At 45.1% G+C, this 23,220-nt stretch overlaps 2 protein-coding genes across 4 annotated transcripts in view; one reads left to right on the forward strand and one right to left on the reverse strand.

Moving 5' to 3' along the window:
- The window catches only part of SYCE3 (synaptonemal complex central element protein 3), a 21,575-nt gene extending 648 nt beyond the window's left edge, over window positions 1-20,927 (forward strand). Inside the window, exons 1-3 of one of the 3 annotated variants that reach the window (XM_029955206.1) lie at window positions 9,064-9,168; window positions 11,045-11,153; window positions 20,631-20,927. In XM_029955206.1, coding sequence (XP_029811066.1) covers window positions 11,045-11,153; window positions 20,631-20,788 — 267 coding nt within the window. In that variant the 5' untranslated portion in view covers window positions 9,064-9,168 and the 3' untranslated portion in view covers window positions 20,789-20,927. Of the gene's footprint in view, window positions 1-9,063; window positions 9,169-9,244; window positions 9,303-11,044; window positions 11,154-20,630 lie in introns of those variants that run through there. The other 2 variants (XM_029955207.1, XM_029955205.1) reach the window with 2 other exon arrangements.
- Window positions 20,928-21,077: 150 nt separating this feature from the next.
- Window positions 21,078-23,220, reverse strand: part of KLHDC7B (kelch domain containing 7B) — a 4,691-nt gene continuing 2,548 nt past the window's right edge. Inside the window, 1 exon segment of the mRNA XM_029953900.1 lies at window positions 21,078-23,220. This exon segment is cut by the window's right edge and continues 100 nt beyond it. Within this exon segment, the coding sequence (XP_029809760.1) occupies window positions 22,156-23,220 (1,065 nt within the window). The 3' untranslated portion in view covers window positions 21,078-22,155.

The following is a 23,220-nucleotide window of genomic DNA, read 5'->3' on the forward strand; positions in this document are numbered from 1 at the left end:
CCCCACCCTCACGTGTTTCTTCAGCCCGCCCACCGCACCCTCACGTGTTTCTTGCCCGCACACCGCACCTCTCACGTGTTTCTTTGCCCGGCACGCCACACCCCTCACGTGTTTATTGCCTCGCATACCGCACCCCTCAAGTGTCTCCTCACCCCGCACACCACTTCACCCCAGTGCCCTCATCCTCCACCTTCTCCAGACCCCGCGCACTGCACGGCCCAGACCCTGGACTTTCCCATGCAAGCTGCCCCGCTCACCGGTTGCTGCCGAACCTCTAGCACCTGAACTTGGGAGCCCACACGCCCCAGCTCCCGGCGCCCCTCGCCCACGTCTCTGACCCGAGTGCCCCTCTCGTCTCACGGTTCTCATCCATCCGAGTTCCAGACTCCGCCGACTCTCCGGACTCCAGGTCCTGGGGTTCTGCACCCCCTGGGCTCTGCGGTGCCTAGGACCCCTGCGACCCCAAGCCCTTGACACCCGTCCCCTCCTGCCCTCCGCTCCCTCTGCTCGCCCAACCCCCTTCGTTTGCTGCTCCCCTCATGCCCTTGGCCGGTCCAGCCCTCCACTCCCTCCTAGTCTCGCTCACCCACCTCAGCTCCCCCCCTTTCCCTGGGGCTGCCCGTTCCTCCTCGGAGACCTACCATCGCTCTGGCCGCAGCCCCCAGCCCCAGGCTACCTAGGCCTCAAGCACATGTCCCCCCTGGGCCTCCACTTTCTCCCCATGCCATCACCTTACCCCTTAGTCTGCTCTCTTACATGTGCCCTCGCCTTGTCCGTCCGCCATGCACACATGTTTCAAAATCCCGGGCCAGCTGCGTCCATCCGTTTTCTCTGTGCCACCCAGGAGTCCTGAGGCCATTGTGCGGCCGCGTGGCCTCAGCACAGAGCCCTGCTTCTCTGCGGCGCATCTGGGTGCCTGTAGGGAGGCACACGGCTTTGCCAACCTTTATTGTTCTCCTCCAACCGAGAATGTCAATTAGGAGAAGAACCTCTTCACTGCCGTTTGTGGGCGAGCTAGAGACCTCAGGGCTGAGCCCGGGCCACCGGGACCCTTACTTGCCTTGCCTTTCCCTTACCCTCTTAGGGTATGGTGACCATATTCCTACCGGAAACCGGTTTCTGCACCATCAGTTACCCTTTCTCCTGATTCTTCAGTCTTTTCTGTTCAACTAGCTGTTCAACAGAAAACATTCCCTCTGTCACCTTCTTACTGCTTCCTGTATCTCCTACCCATCTCCACTGAATCAGCATGTCCTAGCTATCTTGTCTAATGCTTCATTGTTTATTCATGGAAATCTTGTTGTTATTGTTACTCACTTAGTGAGACGCGACACCCAAATAAAATGTCCTAAATTCATTTGGTCCTTTTGTATTGTTTGACATTGGTGTAACATCTCCCAACCTAAAACAAAAGACATGTGTGGCTGCTCATTACAGTCCAGCTACTGTCCCTTTCTCTGCTTCTCTTTGAGCCAGAACACACAAGTTTCTACTTCTCTTTTTCCCTTCTGTAAACACATTTAATCAGGCTTTTGTCCCTTTGAAAACAAGTTTTTTTGAAAAAACATTTTATCTATTATTGAGAGAGCATGAGCATGGGAGGGACAGAGAGAGAGGGAGCCACAGAATCTGAAGGAGGCTCCAGGCTCTGAGCTGTCAGCACAGAGCCCGACATGGGGCTCAAACCCACAAACTGCTAGATCATGACCTGAGCCGAAGTTGGACACTTAACCGACTGAGCCACCCATGCACCCTTCATGAAAACTTCTGTCAGGATGCCAGTGACCTTCAGATTGTCAAACCCATGGTCACTTTTTATTCCTTATACTTTTTTAAATGTTTGTTTATTGAGAGCGAGAGCAGGCATGTGCAAATGTGTGAGAGCCAGGGAGGGAGGGCAGGGGAGGGAGAGAGAGAGAGAGAGAGAGAGAGAGAGAGAGAGAGAGAATGCCAAACAGGCTCCATTCACAGTGTCTATACAGAGCAGTGGGGCTCAATCCCATGAACCATGAGATCATGACCTGAGCTGAAATAAAAAGTAGGATACTTAATCGATTGAACAACCTAAGTGCCCCTTCTTATGCCATTTTATATGAGACAGTGGATCACTCTTTACTTTCTTTGCTTGGCTTCCAAGACATTGAGTTCTCCTGGTTCTTCTACCTCATTGGCTGCTGCTTTTCAGTATCTTTTGCTGGTTCCTCTTCTTCCCAAAGTCTAAACATTGAGGACCTCTCTTCCATCTACTTTCACTTCCTAGGAGATATCAACTAGTCCCATGGCTTTAAGTGTCATCAGTACCCCAATGACTCCCAAGTAAGGATGTTCAGCCAGGCTTTTCACCACATTCCAGATTTACATTTCTACTTGGATGCCAGGACATACTAATAGCTCAATGTTTGCAACATATTTAGAATCCAGTCACTTCTCACTATTTCCACTTTTTTTTTGAGAGAGAGAGAGAGCATGCGTGTATGTACATACATGTGAGCTGGGAGGTGGGGGGTGGAGTGTGGAGGGACAGAAGGAGAGGGTAAGAGAGAATCTTAAGCAAGCTCCACACCCAGCACGGAGCTCTGTCTCGGGACCATAAGATCATGACCTGAGTCAAAATCAAGAGTCGGAGGCTTAACCACAACCGAGCCACCAGGAACCCCCTCACTACTTCCACTTCTAACACTTTGGTCCAAGCCTTGTCATCCCTTGCCAGGAGTTTTGCAGCACTTTCCTCTCTGCTCTACCATCTCCACCCCAGTGTCTTCTCAACATTGCAGCCAGAGTGATCCTTTTAAATCATAGTTCAAATCGTATCACCTCTGTCGCATTTCTCTAATGTCTCCTCATATTACTCAGAATAAAAGCCAAAGTCTTATATAAACTTCAATATCCTCCCCAGTCTTTCAGCCTCATCTCCTAACATCCTACCCTCCTTCACTACACTCCAGCCTTTCTAGCCTATTGTTCTTCTTCAACCACAACCTCTGCATAGTAATCTTCCCCCCAAGATATCCACAGGATATTCACCTTCTCAGAGGGTATTTCCATAGTTCACCATATATAGAGAATTTCCTCCCCTCCATTACTTTGTAGTCTACCTTGCTTTGCTTTATATTTATGTATTTATATACATATATATTTTATAGATGTATTTATTAAGTATTTATATACATAAATTATGTATCTGTCTCCCTCAACTAGAATGTAAACTCAACAAGGGCAAGGATTATTGTCATGTGTCTGCTAATACACCTCTAGCACCTAAAACAGTTCTTGACACTCAATAATTTGTCGCCTAAATGAATTAATTGGCCAGTCCCTTCTTTCTTCTGTGATCTCAGCTACTCTCCCCAGTTCTCTACATTTCTGACTGTTTATCAGTGCCTTTCATGGGCTTGTTTCCTTCTGCTCTTAGGGGCTGGTTTTTAAGGGCTTTTCCAAGTACATTTTCCCCTTTCCTTTCATACATTCACTGTGAATGATTTTCTCCCTTCCCATAACTTAAACTACCATCAAATCTTTATTTTCAGTTTACCCTCCCTCTTGGGCTCCAATCCTGTATTTCAGCTGTTTGTTAAATAGTTTTACGTGGATACACCATAGGCACCACACACTCAAGCTGGTCATATTGAACTCCTGTAGTCTCTTCATTCCATTCCTCTACCCTGACTCTTTCTCCTGCTTTGTTCCATGTGTCAAGTTTAAAACAACCCACTGGATTGTCTGAGGCAGTTGTGAGAAGATGCAGTGCTAATGAGCTCCATCTCTAGAATCAGGACTGGGTTTGAATCCAGGACTACTACTATTTAGCTATGTGACTTTGGTTAGATTCTCCTACAATCCTGTTTCCTTATCTGTAGAACAGGGAGAATAATAGCACTTAACTTTGTCACATTGTTGTGAAGTCGGTCAATGCTTGTTGAGAATTTACACAGTTCCTGGCACATATTAAGCATGAAATAAATATTATATTTTATATTATTAGATTCATATCTCTTTCTCACCTAATTATAGTAAAATATTCCCTGAGCAACTACTCTGTGTGTACCTTGTGTTACACATACTTAAGTTAAGTTGGGTGCCTACTAGATCCATAGATCTGTAGGTCTTCACAATAACCTACAAGGAGCTTCATTTCCATTTTACAGAAGAGGAAACTGAGACTTAATTGGATAACTTTCAGGATCTCACAGCCAGTAAATGGCAGAGCCTGGATTCTACTCCAGGATTTCAGGGTACACAGAAGTTTTTCTTCAGTTGCTTACTACATTGCATCAGTTCTGTTCACTCACATATTTATCAAGAATTTATTGCATACCAGTAGTATAATGTGTGAGCATGAAGACGGCAGCCAGATTGTCAGGGCCCAATTCTCAGATCTTTGTCTTTACTGTCTTACCTTGGGCGATTTAGTTAATTTCTCTAAGCCTTGTTTTCCTTGTCTGTATTGGAATAATAATAGTACTTACCTTATAGGGTTCTTATAAAGATGTAAATGCTTAGAACAGTATCTGACTGGAAGGAGGTGTGTAGAAGTTGTGAGAACATAAAAGAGGTGAAACCTTTCAGGTTGGCTGATTAGAAATGTAAGGAGACTCTTACTTAAATACTGAAAACAAACTGAGGCTTGGTAAGGGGGTAGGGAGAGGGGGAAATGGCTGATGGGCATTGAGGAGGGTACTTGTTGGGATGAGCACTGGGTGTTGTATGGAAACCAATTTGACAATAAACTATATTAAAAAGAAAAAAAATGTAAGGAGAGACTTCTAAAAGTGACCCTTGAACTGAGTCTTTAAAAACAAGAGAGTGAGGGAAGGGTTTTTCAGGCAGGAGAATAATATATATAAACACAGAGAGGCAGGAGAGAACATGGTGTTTTCCAAGTTCTCAGTGCACGGCTATCAGGCCATTTTATGTGAGAAGGCTTTGGTCTGAAACTAAGGAAGGACATCTCGATGAATGGCTATTACTCTTCAAAGAATCTTGCTGTACAACAGGTCTCTTTTTACCAGATTTATTTCCTTGATGGCATGACTGTGTACCTATTTATTTATTTATTTATTTTAATGTTTATTTATTTTTGAGATAGAGCATGCACGCCCGGGGTGGAGGGGGCCAGAGAGAGGAAAACAGGATCCAAAACAGTCTCTATGCTGAGAGTGGAGAGCCCAGTGCAGGGCTCGAACTCACCAACCTGTGAGATTATGACCTCAGCCAAAGTAAGACCCTTAACTGACTGAACCATCCAGGTACCCATACCTATTTATTTTTTAATCCCCAGTTTCTGTAGTGCTGGTTGGCATATGGTAGACACCCCAATTTACCAAATCTTTGACATGACTGAAGCTTAGGGTACATATGAGGACATGGCTAGATATTAATAAATATGAGCTTTGGTGCCTTTAAAGGCATTATTTAGACAGAAAAGAGTATTTGAATGTTTACTTTGATTTTAAAAATTAATATTTATTTTATTAAAGTTACAAATATTAAAAATCCAGTTTTTCTTGAGCATTTAAGTTTCGTTTATAAATGTTCTAGGTGCGCCTGGGTGGCTCAGTCAGTTAAGTGTCCAACTTCCGCTCAGGTCATGATCTCCCAGTTCCTGAGTTTGAGCCCCACCTCAGGCTCTGTGCCGATAGCTCAGAGCCTAGAGCCTACTTCAGATTCTGTGTCTCTGCCCCTCCCCTGCTTGTACACTGTCTCTCTCTAAAATATAAATAATAAGCATCAAAAAAATTGTTTTAAAATAAATGTTATTCTAAATCAGATTATTAGATTACATATCCTCAATAAGATTATCTCATTCTAAAGGGTTTTTTTTTTAATGCTTATTTATTTTTGAGAGAGCACAAGTTAGGGAAGGGGCAGAGAGAGGGGGACAGAAAATCCAAAGTGGGTCTGTGCTGACAGGCAGAAGCAACTGATGTGGGGCTGGAACTCATTAACCACGAGATCATGACCTGAGCTGTAGTCGGACATTCAGCTGACTGAACTACCCAGGTGCCCTCATTCTAAACTTTTAATCTTGGTGTAGGCTAGCAAATTTAAATAATAATGTTATGTTTTTGTTCTATTTATAAATTTAAACTCATTTAATTATAAATTTAATATATTTAATTTCTTTCAGTACCTCAATTGTCTTAATAAGAAACCTTCCCACTTTCTTTTTTTTATGTTTATTTATTTTTGAGAGAGAGAGCATGAGAGGGAGAGGGGCAGAGAGAGAGGGAGACACAGAATCTGAAGCAGAGTCCTGGCTCCAGGTTGTCGGCACAGAGCCTGATGCGGGGCTTGAACTCATGAACCGTGAGATCATGACCTGAGCTGAAGTCAGACGCTTAACAACTGAGCCACCCAGGTGCCCCCAAACCTTCCCACTTTCTTAAATCTTATAAATACCATAAGTTAAACTAATAAATACAATGAACCTCAGATTCCGTTAAATGTCCTAAATCTCTGTATAAACTTAGTAAGATTTTGACTTAAAATTATAAGCCATAATCAATTTCACATTTTAAGCTAGACTGACAAAACTGATCTGTTACTCTAATAAGCCAAATTCTCTTAAATGTAGAAATGCATAAAATACCAAATAGTCTCAGTAATTCTAGTCTTTTTACGGTCTTGAACATGTCCTACCTTCGTTTCTTACCTTCTCAACATTGTGAGTTATTCACCCAACGAAGCACCAACTTTATCTCATGCAATTTTTGGAGTTCCTTTCTATTGTACTTTTTAGAGTTGTCTTCTCAGCTTGCTAAGATGTTATATGATCGGAGGACACTGGCTGGGCCCCAGGGACTCCTTGAGAGTCTGGACTTCGGATTCTGGACTGGTTCTCCTTCTACCTCTCTGGCCCCTCTTCCTCAGTCACTTTGGCTCGATCCTTCACATCTCCCATGTGATGATGGACCTGTTCTCCATCTGTATTATCTCCCTTGACCTCACCCATTCTCTTGTCTTTAAATAGCATCTATATGCTGATGACTCCCAAGTTTCTATCTTTAGCCTACTCTCTCCTCTGAATTCCTTTATCCAGTTGCCTACTCATCATACCCACTCAGATGCCTCATAGGCATCTTAATATGTTCAAAACTGAGTTCTTCTTCCCCACACAACCCAGTGTCTTCCAGTTCCCCCATCTCAGTTAATGGTATCTCCATTTCTGGTTGCCCTGTTAAAAATCTGTGTCCTCCTTGACTCCACATTGACTCATCAGCAAATCCTGTTGGCCCTGCCCTTAAAATATACCCTGAATTATCCTCCTTCATACTACTTATATCATTCCTATGTTGATCCAAGCTATTATTTCTTAATCTGCATTATTCCAATGGCCTCCTAGTCTCCCTGCTTCCGCCCATGTCCAGACAAGCTACTCTCAAACCAGTGATTTGTTAACACATGAATCAGATTATCATTGTCCCAGCTCCCATCTCACTCAAAGAAAAAGCCAGAGTCTTTTTGGTGGACTACAAGTCCCACCATGATTCTGCCCCCCTCCATTTTGACATCATCTTCTTCTACTCTCCCCTCCACTCACTCTGTACCAACTACTTTGCCTTTGTTGGTCTTCCTCCAGCTCATCCAGCTGACTCCTAGCTCAGGGCCTTTGTTCTTACTCTTTTCTCTGCCTGGGGTTCACTTTTCCCAGATAGCTGTATGGCTCATTCTCTCACTTCCTGCAAGCCTCTAGTCAAAATCACTTCGGCAAGACCGTCCCTGTACACTTATTTATTTTTAATTTTTAATTTAAATTCTATTTAGTTGGGCACCTGGGTGGCTTAGTAATTAAGCATCTACCTTCAGCTCATAATCTCATGGTTTGTGAGTTCGAGCCCCACATCAGGTGAGCATGAGCCCCGCTTTGGGTAAACCTCGAGCCCTTACTTTGGATGAGCCCTGCTTCTCTCTCTCTCTCTCTCCCTCTATCTCTCTGTTCTGTCTCAAAATTAAATTAAAGTAAAGTAAAGTAAATCCATTTAGTTAACATACAGTGCAATATTCATTTCAGGTGTACAATATAGCAAGCAAATCAACACTTTCAATCAAGACTTGGCCATCACAAGTGCACTCCCTGTCACCCCAGCCCCCTCCCTTTCAGTAACCCTCAGTTTGTTCTCTGTGGTTAAGTTTGTTTCTTGGTTTGCTTCCTTTTTTTTTTCCTGCATTTACTCCTTTGTTTTGTTTCTTTTTAAGTTTTAATTTAAATACTGTTCAGTTAGCATACAGTGTGGTGTTAATCAGCACCTCCATACATCATCACAACAAGCCTGTACACTTATTGAAGTTGCAGCCACCACCTTTCATAAACTCCCTCCACACTCCGTCTCTGGTTGACGTTTTTCCTTGGTACTTATCCCCTCCTTATGTTTATTTCACTTATTAGTCTTGTTTACTGTCTCCTCTCACCAAGGGATATACATTCCATGGAACCTGTTTTGTTCACTGCTGTATCTTCAGAATCTAAAAGAGTGCTCAATAAATATGTGCTAAATGTCTGAGTAAAAGAACATAACTGCAGTCTCATAATGAATGGAGCAAGTACCCACACAACTTAGATATGAATTGTGTCATTCTCTCCTTCTTTGCCTTCGCAGAGATTTTTGCAACCACCTACATGATAGAATTATTTTATTGTATTTTTTATTTCTTTAGCTCTTTTGTAGGAAAACTGTAGGTTTTTTAATCTTACAGAGCTTTGTGTTTTTTCATGGATATTTTTTATCACATCTCATGGAAATACACAACTCTTACAGATTTTTTAAAATAGTATCTCATTAAATTTTAGATCTCTCTGTTTTAAGTTTATTTATTTATTTTGAGAGAGAGAAGGAATGCAAGTGGGGGGGGGCAGAGAGAAAGAGAGAGAGAGAGAGAGAGAGAGAGAGAGAGAGAGAGAATCCCAAGCAGGCTCCACACTGTCAGTGCAGACCCCAATGTTGGGCTCAAACTCACAAACCTTGAGATCAGGCACCCCTAAATTCTAGATCTCTTAAGGCTTTCTTCAATTATTTGGTCACAACTCAGAACTAGATGAGAATGGGAACACTCAGGAGCTAGATTATAAAGGATCTTTTATCTATAGTAAAGAGATTATATTTTATCCTGAAAAGATGGGACCTATTGAAAGGTTGCAAAGAGAGTGACATGGTCAGATTTGCATGTTAGGTAAGTTCATTCTGGAGGTGAACTGGAAAATGGATTTGATAAGATGAAGCTAAAAGCAGGAAGACCAGGCAAGAGTGTATGAAAACAGTCCAGATGAAAGGTGTAGAGAGCCTGCACCATTAGTTCCAAACCAGGTATTTTCAATTCCAGCCTTTCTCCTGAGCTCCAGCCCTATATATTCAACTGCTGTTTAAATCTCCACTTGGAGGCCTAATAGGCATCTTATATTAACATATTTAAAACAGAGCATTTGGTTTCTCTTCTAATGTGTTCCTCTCTTAGTCTTTCCCATTTCGGTTAATAATACCACCATGCATCAAATTGTTCTCATAAAAATTAGGAGTCATTTTGATATCTCTCTCCCTACCATTTACCTGTGCAAAACTAGACACATCAGATCCTCTTCCAAATTATTTTGGCTCATCTTCCAAACTATAGCCTGAACCCTTCCACTTTTCACCATTGATAACATTACCCACCACTCTAGTCTAGGCCAAGCCACATCCATCTCTAGACCATTCTAATGCTCTCTTAACTGGTTCTCCCACTCTTACCTCCTCTCAACCCTCTGCAATAACCCCGTTTCCAAACAGCAGCTGAAGTCATTATCTTTTTTTTTTGAGAGAGAGAGAGAGCACATAACAGGGGAGGGGGGGAGGGGGGTGTATAAAGGATCTGAGGCAGGCTCCACATTGACAGCCGAGAGCCTGATGTGGGCTCACGCCTACGAACAGTGAGGTTATGAGCTGAGCTGAACTTAACTGTTATCTGACTGAGCCACCCAAGCACCCCTGAAGTCATCTTAAGACATAATCCCCTGCTCTCAATGTCCAGTGGCTTTCCATCACACTCAAACTAAAACCAGAATCCTGGGGGCACCTGGGTGGCTCAGTTGGTTGAACGTTGGACTCTTGATTTCAGCTCAGATCATGATCCCTGGATTGTGGGATCAAGCCGTGCTTTGAGCTCCTCGCTGAGTATGGAGCATTCTTGGTATTCTCCCTCTCTGTCTCTGTCTCTGTCTCTCTCCTCTGCCCACATGCTCTCTCTTTCTCTCTAAAATTAAAAAAAAAAAATCTTGCCTACCTAGCTGATCTCGTCTCATACCACTTTTCTCCTAACCTCCATTCTATACTTTCTTTCCATGCCTTAAAGCATAACATCAGGGCCACTCCCACCTTTTCTTGAGCCATTCCCTCTTTCTAGAACTCTTCCCCTAGCTCTTTATATGCCAACTCCTTTTTATCATTCAGGTATCAATTCAAATGTCACTTCATTAGAAAAGACTTATCTGACTTTATAAGCAAAAGCACCCACCCTGTGAAAGATCCTCTCCATTAAACTACCCTGTCTTGTTTGCTTTATGCAATGACCACAAATTGAAGGTATGCTTACCATTTCATTGTTTATTATTCGTCTCTCCCCATGGAATGGAAGCTCTATAAGAGCATGGCTTTTTCTGTCTGGATCTACAAATACACTGCAGAGTCCGCATCCACAGTAGACATAATAGATGCTCAGTAAATCTATTCAATGGTGGATAACAGAATGGACCTCAATTTAAGCTGCCACCTTGGAGAGAGGGAGGAAGAGACTGATAGAGACTTTAAAGAGCTATGAGTTCCACAAAGGCAGTGTTCAGTTCACTGGTGACTCCCAAGCACCAGGCCTTCTATTCTTGACACATAGATGATTAAATATTTATTTCATGAACAAATAAAATTGCTGAGTTTCAGTGACCCCTTTGGTCAGGAAAAGAAGATAAGGAGGAATTAAAGATGACCTCGAGTTTCTGGCTTAGGCCAGGTATAGGTAATAGAACTGGAACTGAAGCGTCAGTCTGTCTCACTGCATCTTCTCTCTGTGTGCCGCCCAGATGGCTGATTCTGATCCTGGAGAAAGAAGCTATGACAACATGCTGAAAATGCTGTCAGACCTGAATAAAGACTTGGAAAATTTACTAGAAGAGATGGAGAAAATCTCAGGTACAGTGTTTTCCCAGGCAGGTGTCTTCCCCATTACTTCCAATAGCTCAAATTCTTCCTACGCGGCTGAGCTCAATCAAGTGCTTTAACAGGCCTTCCTTGACCACCTCTCAGCTTCTATACCATGTAACTGCTGTGCCACAAAATTTGACACTAACACTAAATATTGCCTTGAATTATTTTCTGATTATTGTCTGTGTGTTTTCATGTTACTTCTTCAACTGGATTATTATCCTCCTGTGGGCAGAAATAGTTATTTCTTTTTTTGTAACTGGGCACAGTACCAGACCCAAGCTCAAGTATGCAGCAAATGACAAACAATGTTAATATAACACCTGCAAACAGAATTGGAACGTTCTTCCTGTGAGTCATTTAAATAGAAAGAGTTCAGAGTGATAGCGCTAAGGCTGATGAGGTGCTGAAATGGGAGGTACCATTAGTTCAGTGGAATAAAGTTCAGTGGAATAGAGTTGAATAAATTCCTCCATTTTTGGGAAAGAATGTTAGTCTTTTAGTCCACATGTTTCCACTGAGTGATAATCAGCAGTGGTAGAGATATCATAATTCTTTGTTTTTTTAAGACTTTATTTTTGGGGCACCTGAGTGGCTCAGTCAGTTAAGCATCCAACTCTTGGGTTTGGCTCAGAACATGATCTCACAGTTCATTAGATCAAGTCCCCAGTCAGACTCTGCACTGACAGTGTGGAACCTGCTTGAGATTCTCTCTCTACCTCTCTCTGCCCCTCCCAGGTGCTTGTTTTCTCTCTCTCTCTCAAAATAAAGAAATAAACTTTCTAAAAAAAAGCTTGGGGCACCTGGGTGGCTCAGTCAGTTGAGTGTCCAGCTTCATCTCGGGTCATGATCTCAAGGTTCGTGGGTTCGAGCCCCGCATCAGGCTCTCTGCTGACAGCTCAGAGCCTGGAGCCTGTCTTTGGATTCTGTGTCTCCCTCTCTCTCTGACCTTCCCCTGCTCATGCTGTCTCTCTCTCAAAAATAAATAAAACATTTTAAAATGTTTTTTAAAAAGGCTTTATTTTTAAGTAATCTCTATACCCAGTGTGGGGCTTGAACTCACAACCCTGAGATCAAGAGTCATGTGGCCTACTGACTGAGTCAGCCAGGTGCACCCCATTATAATTTATTTAATTACTCAGAATATGTATAATTTAATATTCAGAATATTTTACCAATTCAGAATATGTATAATTCTTTAATTTGTAAGCTGTTTTATTAGAGAAAATAATGATGTAAGACAAAGTTTAGAAAGTGTGCCTACTTTACTCAAAATGAGAAACAAACTATTTTTAAGGACATTTTTAGTGTACAAAGAATCTCCATTTATTACAACAGGCTTTCGAAAATTTCTACTTACAAATGTTTGCAATTTTTTTGGCTATGTACTTGAGTCTTTTATATTTTGTAAACTGCCTTTTAAAAACATTCTAGGGGGCACCTGGTTGGCTCAGTGAGTTCAGTGTCCAACTCCTGATTTCGGCCCAGGTCATGACCTCACAGTTCATGGGTTCAAGCCCCACTTGGGGTTCTCTCCCTCTCTCTGCACCTCCTCTGCTCATGCTCTGTCTCACTTTCCTTATCTCTCTCAAAATAAATAAACTTTAAAAATAAATAAATAAGTTCTATAATTTATTTTCTACCAAAAGTTATATAATTCCTTCAATCTAATAAAATATTCTCCTATCTAACAGTATTCACTTAGCACTTACTATGTGCTATTGTAGGGTTAGGATTGAATAGAGATGCCCCTTCATTAAAAGAAGAAAGTAGGGGGGCAGAAACAGACATCAAGATGACTAATTAGAATTTATATAAATTAAAAAGCATTTTGAGGCACCTGGGTGGCTCAGTCAGTTAAGTGTCCGACTTCAGCTCAGGTCATGATCTCGCGGTTCGTGAGTTCGAACCCTGTGTCAGGCTCTGTGCTGACAGCTAGCTCAGAGCCTGGAGCCTGTCTTCAGATTCTGTATGTCTCTCTCTCTCTCTGACCCTCCCCTGCTCACACTGTCTCTCTCTCTCACACACACACACACACACAAATAAATAAAACATTAAAAATTAAAAACCTTTAATTTTATATTAAAACTATCATCTAGCAAATGCTGATAATGGTGTGCATCAGGTACTGGGAGGGAGCAGAGAAGAAATCGAGGCTGACCGCCTGGGGAGGCAGGTGAGGCTCTGAGCAGAGAAGGAATTCCGATTGGACAGATGAGGTAGGGATCCCGGAGGTAGAGAGGAGGGGCGGTCCCATAGAGAAGACACTTAAAGGTGTGTGTGCTGGTGAGGGAAGGCTGGGCACGGAGAGCAAGATGGGCCGTGCGAGTCCAAGAGCGCAGGCCACGGAAGAGGCTGAAAAGGTGAGGAGAAGGGTCTTCAGTATCAACCGAAGGAGTTTGACCTTTCTTTTCTTTCCTTTTGTTTCTTTTCTTATTCAGAAAATAGCCATTTGGGATTTCAAGGAAGACACTTGTGTTTTAGAAAGATACCTCTAGTGACCAAGGAGGGACGGATTGCAGAGGGTGACTAGTGGAAGGATCAATTATGAAGTTTTGCAAAAAGAAAAGCTAAAAAGGAACTAGCCTTAACTTTGTCTTGGCACTGAGAACAAGAAGGAAATAGCAGATTTCTGTGCTAGAATCGTTTGATTTGTAAGAGTTCTGTATGTATTAAGACTATAAAGTGTGGGGTACCTGGGCGGCTCCGACTTCGGCTCAGGTCATGATCTCTCAGGTTTGTGAGTTCAAGCCCCACTTTGGCTGACTGCTGTCAGCCTGGGGCCCACTTTTGAATCCTCTGACCCCCTCTGACTCTCTCTGTTCCTCCCTTGCTTGCGGATGCTCTCTCTCTCCCAAAATAAATAAATAAACTTAAAAAAAAAGATGTAAAAAAGAAAAATGTTTCCCTAATCTGAGATTAGTGAAATAGTTACTTATATTTTCTCCTACTTTTCTTTGTGTTCCTTTTTAAAAAAATTTTTTAAGTTGATTTATTCATTTTGAGAGAGACAGTGACTGTGATTGGGGGAGGGGCAGAGAGTGAGGGAGAGAGGGAGAAAGAGAAAAAAATCCCACGGAGGCAGGCTCCACGCTGCCAGCACAGAGCCCAACGCAGGGCTTGAACCTAAAAACCATGAGATCATGACCTGAGCCGAAACCAAGAGTCAGACCGACTGAGCCACCCAGGCCCCCCTCTTTGTGTCCCTTTTTAACACTCACTTCTAAACCACTTGGTGTGCCAAAGGAACCAGGCAGTGTATTGCATTTTTATTTAGATCCACTAGAGACTCTTTTTTCGGCAAATAATCCAATAATAATTAAGGTAGTAGCTAAGTAAGTTATCAAGTAATAATAGTTAAGTCAGTTAATGTTGCTAAGGTTAATAGTGTTATTAAAAATACTCTCAAGACTTATTATGAAACTATATAGTTATTACAGTGTCGTATTGGCTTAGGAATAGACAAGTTGAGCAACAGAATGCAACAGAGAACCCAGAAACACACACACACACACACACACTCACACTCAACTCACACATTCACACACACAGATATGTGTACACATAACATACACACTCTCATACACACTCACATAAACACACAAACACACTCATATATACACATGTACACACATAACATGCTCATACATACAAACATGCACACATGTGTATACACATACACACTCACAAGAGGTTTTATATATAACAAGTGAAATGACAGATAAGTGGAGGAAAGAATAAACCATTAATTTTTTAAAGAAGGAATTATTTAATAAGCTGGAGAAATTGGTTACCAATAAGAATAAAAATTAAAAGTGGATCCCTACCCACACATACACACAATAACTTCAGAATAATGAGGGCTTAAGTGTCAAAAATGTTTAAAACTTGGAAAGAAAATAGGGGACAATATCTTGTGACTTTGGGGATGGAACAGAATTTTCTAAACAAGAGACAAAAATGCTAAACACAGAATAAAAGATTGATAAGTTGAACTACATTAACGTTAAGAACTTCTATTCATCAAAAGGTAATTTAAATGTCACCTTCTTGGGGCACCTGGGCGGCTCGGTTGAGCATGACTTTGGCAAAGGTCATGGTCTTGAAGTTTGTGGATTCCATCCCCATGTTGGGCTTTGTGCTGACAGCCCAGAGCCTGCTTTAGATTCTCTGTCTCCCTCGCTCTCCAGAGGCCCCTCCCCCATGCACTCTCTCTCAAAAATAAACAAACATTGAAGTTTTTTAAAATAAACAAATATACAAATAAAAATAAATGTCACCTTCTCAGTACTGTGTTTCCCAACCACTCTTCTTGAAATTGCAAATCCTGGGGCTCCTGGGTGGCGTCCGACTTCAGCTCAGGTCATGATCTCACGGTCTGAGGGTTTGAGCCCCACTACAGGCTCTGTGCTGACGCTCGGAGCCGGCTTCGAATTGTGTCTCCCTCTCTCTCTGCCCCTCCCCTTCTCACGCTCTGTTTCTCTCTCCATCTCTCAAAAATAAATAAACTTTAAAAAAGAGTTGCAAATCCTTTTTCCTTGGCACTCTCAACGCTTCTTCACGGAATGATTTTTCTCCACAGCACTTATTACTCTTAGACCCTAAATTACCAACCATCGTTTTCACTTGCCCATTTCCATCCTGGTAACCCTAGGAATGTAACTTGATAAACCTGTTTCTTAAGATTCTGTTAGAACAGTCCCACCTGGAAAAGGCGAAGTCAACAGGTGAAAGTCGTCCAGTCACCGCGGCGAGGTATGTAATTAGCTACCAAAGGCTGCAAGGCGGTGATCGGTTACTCTGGCTGCTGTAAACCCGGAGCTTCCGCTCGGCGGGGGGGGGCGCTCTTCGGAGGAGTTACACCGAATAGTCAACTGCGGTTGTGTTCGCGGGTTCCATTCTCAGTGACCCGCTTTGGGAAATAGGGTCCAACAATTACTTTATTTTTTTTCATTTTTTAACGTTTTTATTCATCTTTTGAGAGACAAAGAGAGACAGAGCACAAGTGGGGGAGGGGCAGAGAGAGAGACACACACAGAATCCGAACCAGGCTCCAGGCTCTGAGCTGTCAGCACCAAGCGGGGCTCAAACCCATGAACCTCGAGATCATGACCTGAGCCGAAGTCTGCCGCTTAACTGACTGAGCCACCCAAGTGCCCCGGCACTTAGTACTTTCTAACATACTATGTAAGTTTACTTATTGTCATTTTCTTAATGTTTATTTATTTTGAGAGAGAGAGAGCACATGTGCACAAATGTGAAAGTAGAAGGGCAGAGAGAGAGGGAGAGAGAGAATCCCAGTTCCACGTTGTCAGTCCAGAGCCCGACTGGGGGCTCAATCTCACGAACTGTAAGATCATGATCTGAGCTGATCAAGAGTTGGAAGTTTAACCAACTGAGTTGCCCGAGCCCCCCTACTTACGATTTGTGATGCATTTTAAGAGAGCTGTCCCATAAGCTTCTTGACCTGGGCCTTTGCTAGCGTGGTGCCGCCAGGGAGCTAGGTGTTGGGATGTGACAGGTTCCCATGGACCCTACTTAAATGTCGAAATGAGGAAAGTGTAGTCTGTTTTTAATTTGTAGTTGATAAGGGATAATACCCTCTCTACCATAGTGGGTCCTTCATTTGCTGTTTTCTGATTACTGTTGGTTTGTTTTTCTTTAAAGTTCTCTGGCAGAGAGCTGGCCTACTTTTCCGCTCGCCGCGTGTCAGCATCACTAACCCACATGGCAGTCTTCCCTGATTTGTTTACATGGTTTTATTTCCATTTCTTTTTTTGTATGTCACTTATGTATAAGGTTTCTGCTTTCTTTTTTTATTCTTTTTAAGATTATTTATTTATTTTGAGAGAGAGGGAGTGGGCGAGGGGCAGAGAGAGAGGGAAAAATTCTCAAGCATGTCAGCTTGGCTTGAACTCACCAACCATGAGATTATGACTGAGCTGAAACCAAGAGTCAGATGCTTAACCAACTGAGCCACCCAGGTGCCCCCTTACATCTTAAATTAAAAAAAAAAATTTTTAGGTGAGGGGCATCTGGGTGGTTCAGTCAGTTGACTGACCAGCTCTTGATTTCAACTCAGCTCATGATCCCAGGGTTGTGGGGTTGAGCCCCATGTTGGGCTCCATGCTGAATGTGGAGCCTGCTTAAGATTCTCCTCTCTCTCTTTCTCTCTCTCTCTCTCTCTGTCTGTCTTTTGACCCTCTCCCTGACTCACTCTCTTTTAGAGAAAAGTTTAAATGTAAACAGAAAAGATAGAAACATCTGAATAGAAACATCTCCAATTTAAATAGAAAAGTTTAGGTGAGGGGCACCTGCGTGGCTTAGTTGGTTAAGCATCCAACCCTTGGTTAAGGCTCAAGTCATGATCTAACAGTTTTCTGAGTTTGACCCCTGCATCAGGCTCTATGCTGACAGTGCAGAGCCTGCTTGGGATTCTCTCTCTTTCCCTCTCTCCCATTCACACTGTCCCTGTCTCTCTCAAAAATAAATAGACTTAAAAAAAAACTTAGGTGAAATCCACATACCGTATAATTAACCATTTTAAAGTATACATTCAGTGGCATCTAATATATTCACAGTGTCATACAGCCACCAAATCTATCCAGTTCAAAATATTTTCATCATTCAAAAATGACCCAATGTGGAGCACCTCGGTGGCTCAGTCTGTTAAGTCTCTGACTCTTGGCTTGAGGTCAGGTCATGCTCTCAATTTTCATGAATTCAAGCCCCGAATCAGGCTTTGTGCTGAGCGCATGCGGGTTGCTTGGGGTCCTCTCTCTCCCTCCTTCTCTGCCCCTCCCACATGGGGGCTAGCTCGCTCGCGTACTCTCTCTCTCTCTCTCTCTCTCTTGCTCTCTCTCTCAAAATAAATAAGTAAACTTTTAGAAAAAAAGACTCTTTGCACCCTAAGCAGTCACCCCCACACTCCTCTAGCCTCAGCTCTTGGCAACCACCAATCTGTTTGCAGTCTCCATGGATTTACCCATTCTGGATATTTCATATAAATGAATCATATAATATGTGAATACAATTTGTTTCTGGCTTCTTTTACTTAGCATAACATTTTCAAGGTTTATCAATATTATAAAATATATTAGTACTTTATTCCCCTGTATGGTTGAATAAGTATTCCATTGTATGGATATGTCATATTTCCTTTATTCGTTCTTTGATATTTGGGTTGTGTAGACCTTTTAGCTGTTGTGACTAGCACTACTATGAACATCTGTATGCAAGTATGTGTTCGAGTACCTGTTGTCAATTGTTTGGAAAATTACCTAGAAGTGGAATTTATGTCTAGCTTTCTGAAGAAGGTCAAACTGTTCTACACAACTATATGATATGCTTTTCACAGAATATACCTATAGGAAAATTTTTTCTTAGGATAAAAGTGTCTAATTTTTAAAAATTTTTTCAAATGTTTACTTATTTTTGAGAGAGAGAGAGAAAGAGCACAAGCTAGGGAGGGACAGAGAGAGAGAGACACACAGAATCTGAAACAGGCTCCAGGCTCTGAGCTGTCAGCACAAAGCCCAATGCAGGACTTGAACCCACAAAGCGCAAGATCATGACCTGAGCCAAAGACGGACTCTTAACGGACTGAGCCACCATGGCACCCCTGTTTTTTTTTATGTTTATTTATTTATGTGAGAGAGAGAGAGAGAGCAAGCGTGTGAGAGAGAGCAGGGGAGAGGCTGAGGGAGCGGGAGACACAGAATTGAAGCAGGCTCCACTCTGACAGCAGTGAGCCCGATGTGGGGCTCGAACTCAGGAACTGTGAGGTCATGACCTGAGCCTCAGTTGGATGCTCAACTGACTGAGCCACCCAAGTGTCTTTCATGGGATTGTTTTTATTTTATGGTCACCAAGTCTCAAATCTGAGCATGTTTCCTCTGCTTTGGCCTTAGGAAATTCAGAACTAGAATTCCAACTGCTGTGTGGAACCATATGAGACTCATTTCTACAAGCTCTTTTCTCCTTCTGAATTTTTATTTCTTGCCTACTCTCTTTGCCCTGAATATCTCTATTTATTCTATGGTAAGGGTTTCTCCTGTCTTGAACACCAGAATCTGTGCTAGGCATTTTACCTATATGATCCATTTAATCCTACCAGGCTGTGAGAGTGAGATGTTGTCTGTCCTTTACAAATGAGATTGTAGTAGATTCAAGTCACTTGTTTCTGGTCACACAGGTAGCAAGTAGAGAGAGCCAGAAAGCAAACTGCTGACTCCCGGGTGCATGGTGCACCTGCTGTCCAGGCGGTCTGTAAGGGCAGTCTCCTAGGCGCCATTCCCAAGCTGCTTGCTAGACAAGACCCTCTTTAAGTTGTGGGATGGGCCAGTGACCTGCATTTTAAAAGGTGTCCCGGGTGACTCTCCTGCATCCAAAAGTCCAAGAATTCCTATGCAGACTATATAACTCTATGCGCTCTGTTAAGATACTGCACATTGCTTTTCCAACAATTTTTCCCTAACCAAACATGTTACTTTCTGTGAAACATCAAGTCTGCCATGCTGCTGACCTTGGTTGTATGTATTTATTCATGTGTTACTGTTATTATTTATTCGCCTATCTCCTCTTTGGCTCATTCTCTTGAGGACACAGTTCTCCAAAGTGTCCCGTATGTCTTAGCCCAGCAAAGAGCAGTTTTAAGGGGGAGATCTATGTACTGTGGTTGGCCATCACGCAGAAGGGAGATGGCCTTTCTTCTTTGTAATTACAGAGGGTAGAGCCATACCAGTGTGGTGGGTGCTGCAGAGGTGAGCTTTCTGCACACTTGCACTGAATTTGTACAAGAAGCCTGTGTTCACCTAAGGCCCAGGGGATACTGCCCTTGAGTTGCTCTCGATGGGAAACAGCAATAAACTCAGTACAGTGGGGGGCCACAAAGGACACGTACCATGGGATGCAGCAGACCTTCCCACAGGGAGGGGTCCCGGTACTGGCCTTAATGGCAGCATAAAGGTACCCAGATAGAAGTAGGCAGCCCCTCCCCCCCCCACCACTGTGCATATGGTAGCATGAGCTCGGGGCCTTGAGGAGTAGGAATAACCAGTCCTACTTGGGCATGTGTGCGTGGACAGGGGTTATGACCCCTCAGGGTTCACCCTGCAACCACTGGCTGTAAACTGCAGCTAGGTAAGGACCTGAGTTTGCTCTAATTTGTCCTAATATTTTATATCAGACTGGCCTCTAGTCTTAGCATCATGGGCTGATGTATCTCTCCTGCGCGAGATCAGGGAAGTGTCAGTAGTGCTCTATGTGGGGAGAAGTTTCAATAGTGGTTTTTATGAGCCCTAGAACAGGTAGCCTGCCAGGTCTCTCTCCTTAGAGTAACTGGGTAACTCAGCGGGATCTAGTCTCTGGGATGCTTAGGCGGTTGGAGGCGTCTGGCTCTCCCTGGGGTGCTCCGAGCCACAGCCCCACTCTGTAGCCTGATCAGGGCCCATCTGGTTGTTGCAGTGCAAGCCACGTGGATGGCCTACGACATGGTGGTGATGCGCAGCAACCCCACACTGGCGGAGTCCATGTGCCGGCTGGAGGGTGCCTTCCTCAGCTGCAAGGAGGAGATGGAGAAGAACTGGCAAGAGCTGCTCAATGAGACCAAGCACAAACAGTAGGCCCCCTGCCCACGCACGACCTGCGTGCCACCGCCTGCCAGTGTGGAGAGTCCTCTCTGTTTGGCAGAGTAACAGTAACCATAATATATTAACTGTATGAACCATACTTGTTTTTCAATAAACTTATTTTTAAGAACAACCTGAGGACCCTTTTCTGTCCTACCCAGCAGCATATCAAGCCATAGCAGCAAAAAAATGAGAATTATAACATGTAGATGCTTTCAATGAATTAAACATATTTAGTGCCAATAGCACCAAACATAGAATAAAAAGCCAAAAAAAAAAAAAAAAAGGGCCAGATAGGGAGAAACCAGGACAGAGGGTGGGGCAGGCAGCAGTATTCAGTCAGATTCCAAAATGGGTAAAGGGGAACATTGTCCACCGGGCACCTCGCTAGGCACTGACGTGTCCTTACGCCCTCGCAGCTCCCTGAGTAGCACAGATGAGAAGATGGAATCCAAGGTCTCGGCTAAGTCCACAGCGCACAGGGGAGAGAGCTCAGGCGAATCCTGGGTCTCCCGTCAGCACAGGGGGCGGAAGTGCCGCTGGCTTCTGGAGGGGCAGAGAAGGGGGGAGAGAGCCCACGCGCCCAGAGGCGCGTGAGCCCACGTGGTCACAGGCAGGGGCTGCGGTCAGCAGAACGGTTTCACAGGCAGGGTTCTTGGCCTCTGGGGACCAGTCGGACAAAGGAGGGCTACAGAATTTTTCCCAAGAGGAGCCAAACCAGGCCTCTGAGGCCTGAGGCGAGGACAATTTCCTGGGGACTCTCTGTGCCTTGTTCCCATCTCACTTCCTTACGGACCCCTTGCCCAGCTTGGAGCCCTAGGGACAGAACGCAGAAGTGTGACTGTCTCTCCAGCCACCTCCTTCCTTGGCTTAGCAGTCACTCAACCCCTCCACAGGCCAAATCCTGGTCCTCAAGGACACAACGGTCCCTGGCTCTCAGAGCACCGGAGAGACGCCCACACAGATTTTTCCAGGCAGTGTGCAGTGCTGCGAGAGGAAATCTGGCTCCTGGGAGCCTAGAGAAGGGGAGGAGGGCTAGGGAAGGAGGAGGAGCCCCTGGAGGAGGGTTGAGGTGTGAGGGCGAGAACTAAGTGGAAAAGGGAGTAAACAGCATGCTGTGGCAGGAAGGTTCGAAGAGGGCTGGGGAAGCCCAGCAACCAGTTCACAGAAGCAAGGCACCCGAACCCCCAGGGGGACAGGGCTCTTTCAGGGGAGCGGGTATGGAAGGGAGAGATCATGAGCTTTCTTAGAACAGAAAACCAAAGCTGTCCCAGAAACAAGAGCAGAAGGCTCTGCCAGCCACCTCCCGGCTCCGCTGGCCTCAGACCCCCAGGCCCAGGGTGTCCCTGGGGAGCAGCAGCTCAGAGGGCAGTTTGCAGCCGGTTGGTGGCAGGCAGAGTTAGGATGAATGGACAGAGGACCCCCTTACTCCCCAGAGGAAAGGGCTGCAACTCCCTAGCCTGGAACTGGGCGGTCCCCTCGGAGACCGTGAAGGTGGCGGTGACCCGGTGGTTGAGGCAGTAAATGGTGTTGCCCAGCGCGGCGCAGCGCAGCGGGGCCGGGTCGGGCAGGGGCAGCGAGGCGGCGCGGCTCCAGGAGCCGGTCACCGTGTTGTAGCGCATCACCGCGGCGCCCACGCCCCGCAGCAGGTCGAAGCGGTACAGGAAGCCTCCCAACGCCACCATGTCGCTGGAGCGCCGGTGGCTGGCGCTGTATGGGCACTCGTCCCACGCGTCCTTCCCGGGACTGTACCTGAGCAAGCGGTAGAAGAGGTGGCCCCCGGTGACGTAGATGTCCCCGCGGCAGGCCACCGCCTCGTGTGCCACGGGGAAGGTGCCCGCAGGGAGGGGCGCGCGCAAGGTCCAGGCGTCCGTGCGCGGGTCGTAGCGCTCCATGCTGTACAGGCACTCGCCGCCGATGGCGTACAGAAGCCCGTCCAGGGCCACCAGCTTGAGCTGGGCCCGTGCCTGCCGCATGGGCCGCACCTGGCTCCAGGTGTCGGTCAGCGGGTTGTAGCAGAAGACCTCGTTGGAGCAGACGGCCTTGGCGCCGGAGCCGCGGATGCCCCCCGCCAGGAACAGGTAGTTGTGCATGGTGCAGAGCCCGCAGCCCCGCAGCGGGGCCTCCTCCGGCACCTGAGTCAGGGGCCGCCACGCGTTTTCTTGGGAGTCGAACACGTGCAGATGCGTGCGAGGAGGCGGGGGCGCGGGCCCCGCTGCGGGGGCCTCCTCCCCGCAAGGGCCCCCGGTGAGCCCCGAGCGGCTCACCTGGTAGAGGCTGGGCAGCACGAGGACCCCCAGCACCGCCGGGCCCCGGCCCGTCCGGAGGCTCAGGATGCGCTCCCGGTCAGCCCCGCTCAGCCGCCGGTAGAGGCCCGGGTCCCCGAGCACGCGCAGCAGGTCGTCGCTCAGCGGGGCGTAGGCCTC

This window comes from Suricata suricatta, chromosome 10 (genome assembly GCF_006229205.1).
Source record: "Suricata suricatta isolate VVHF042 chromosome 10, meerkat_22Aug2017_6uvM2_HiC, whole genome shotgun sequence".
In the NCBI taxonomy this organism is placed as follows: Eukaryota; Metazoa; Chordata; class Mammalia; order Carnivora; family Herpestidae; genus Suricata; species Suricata suricatta.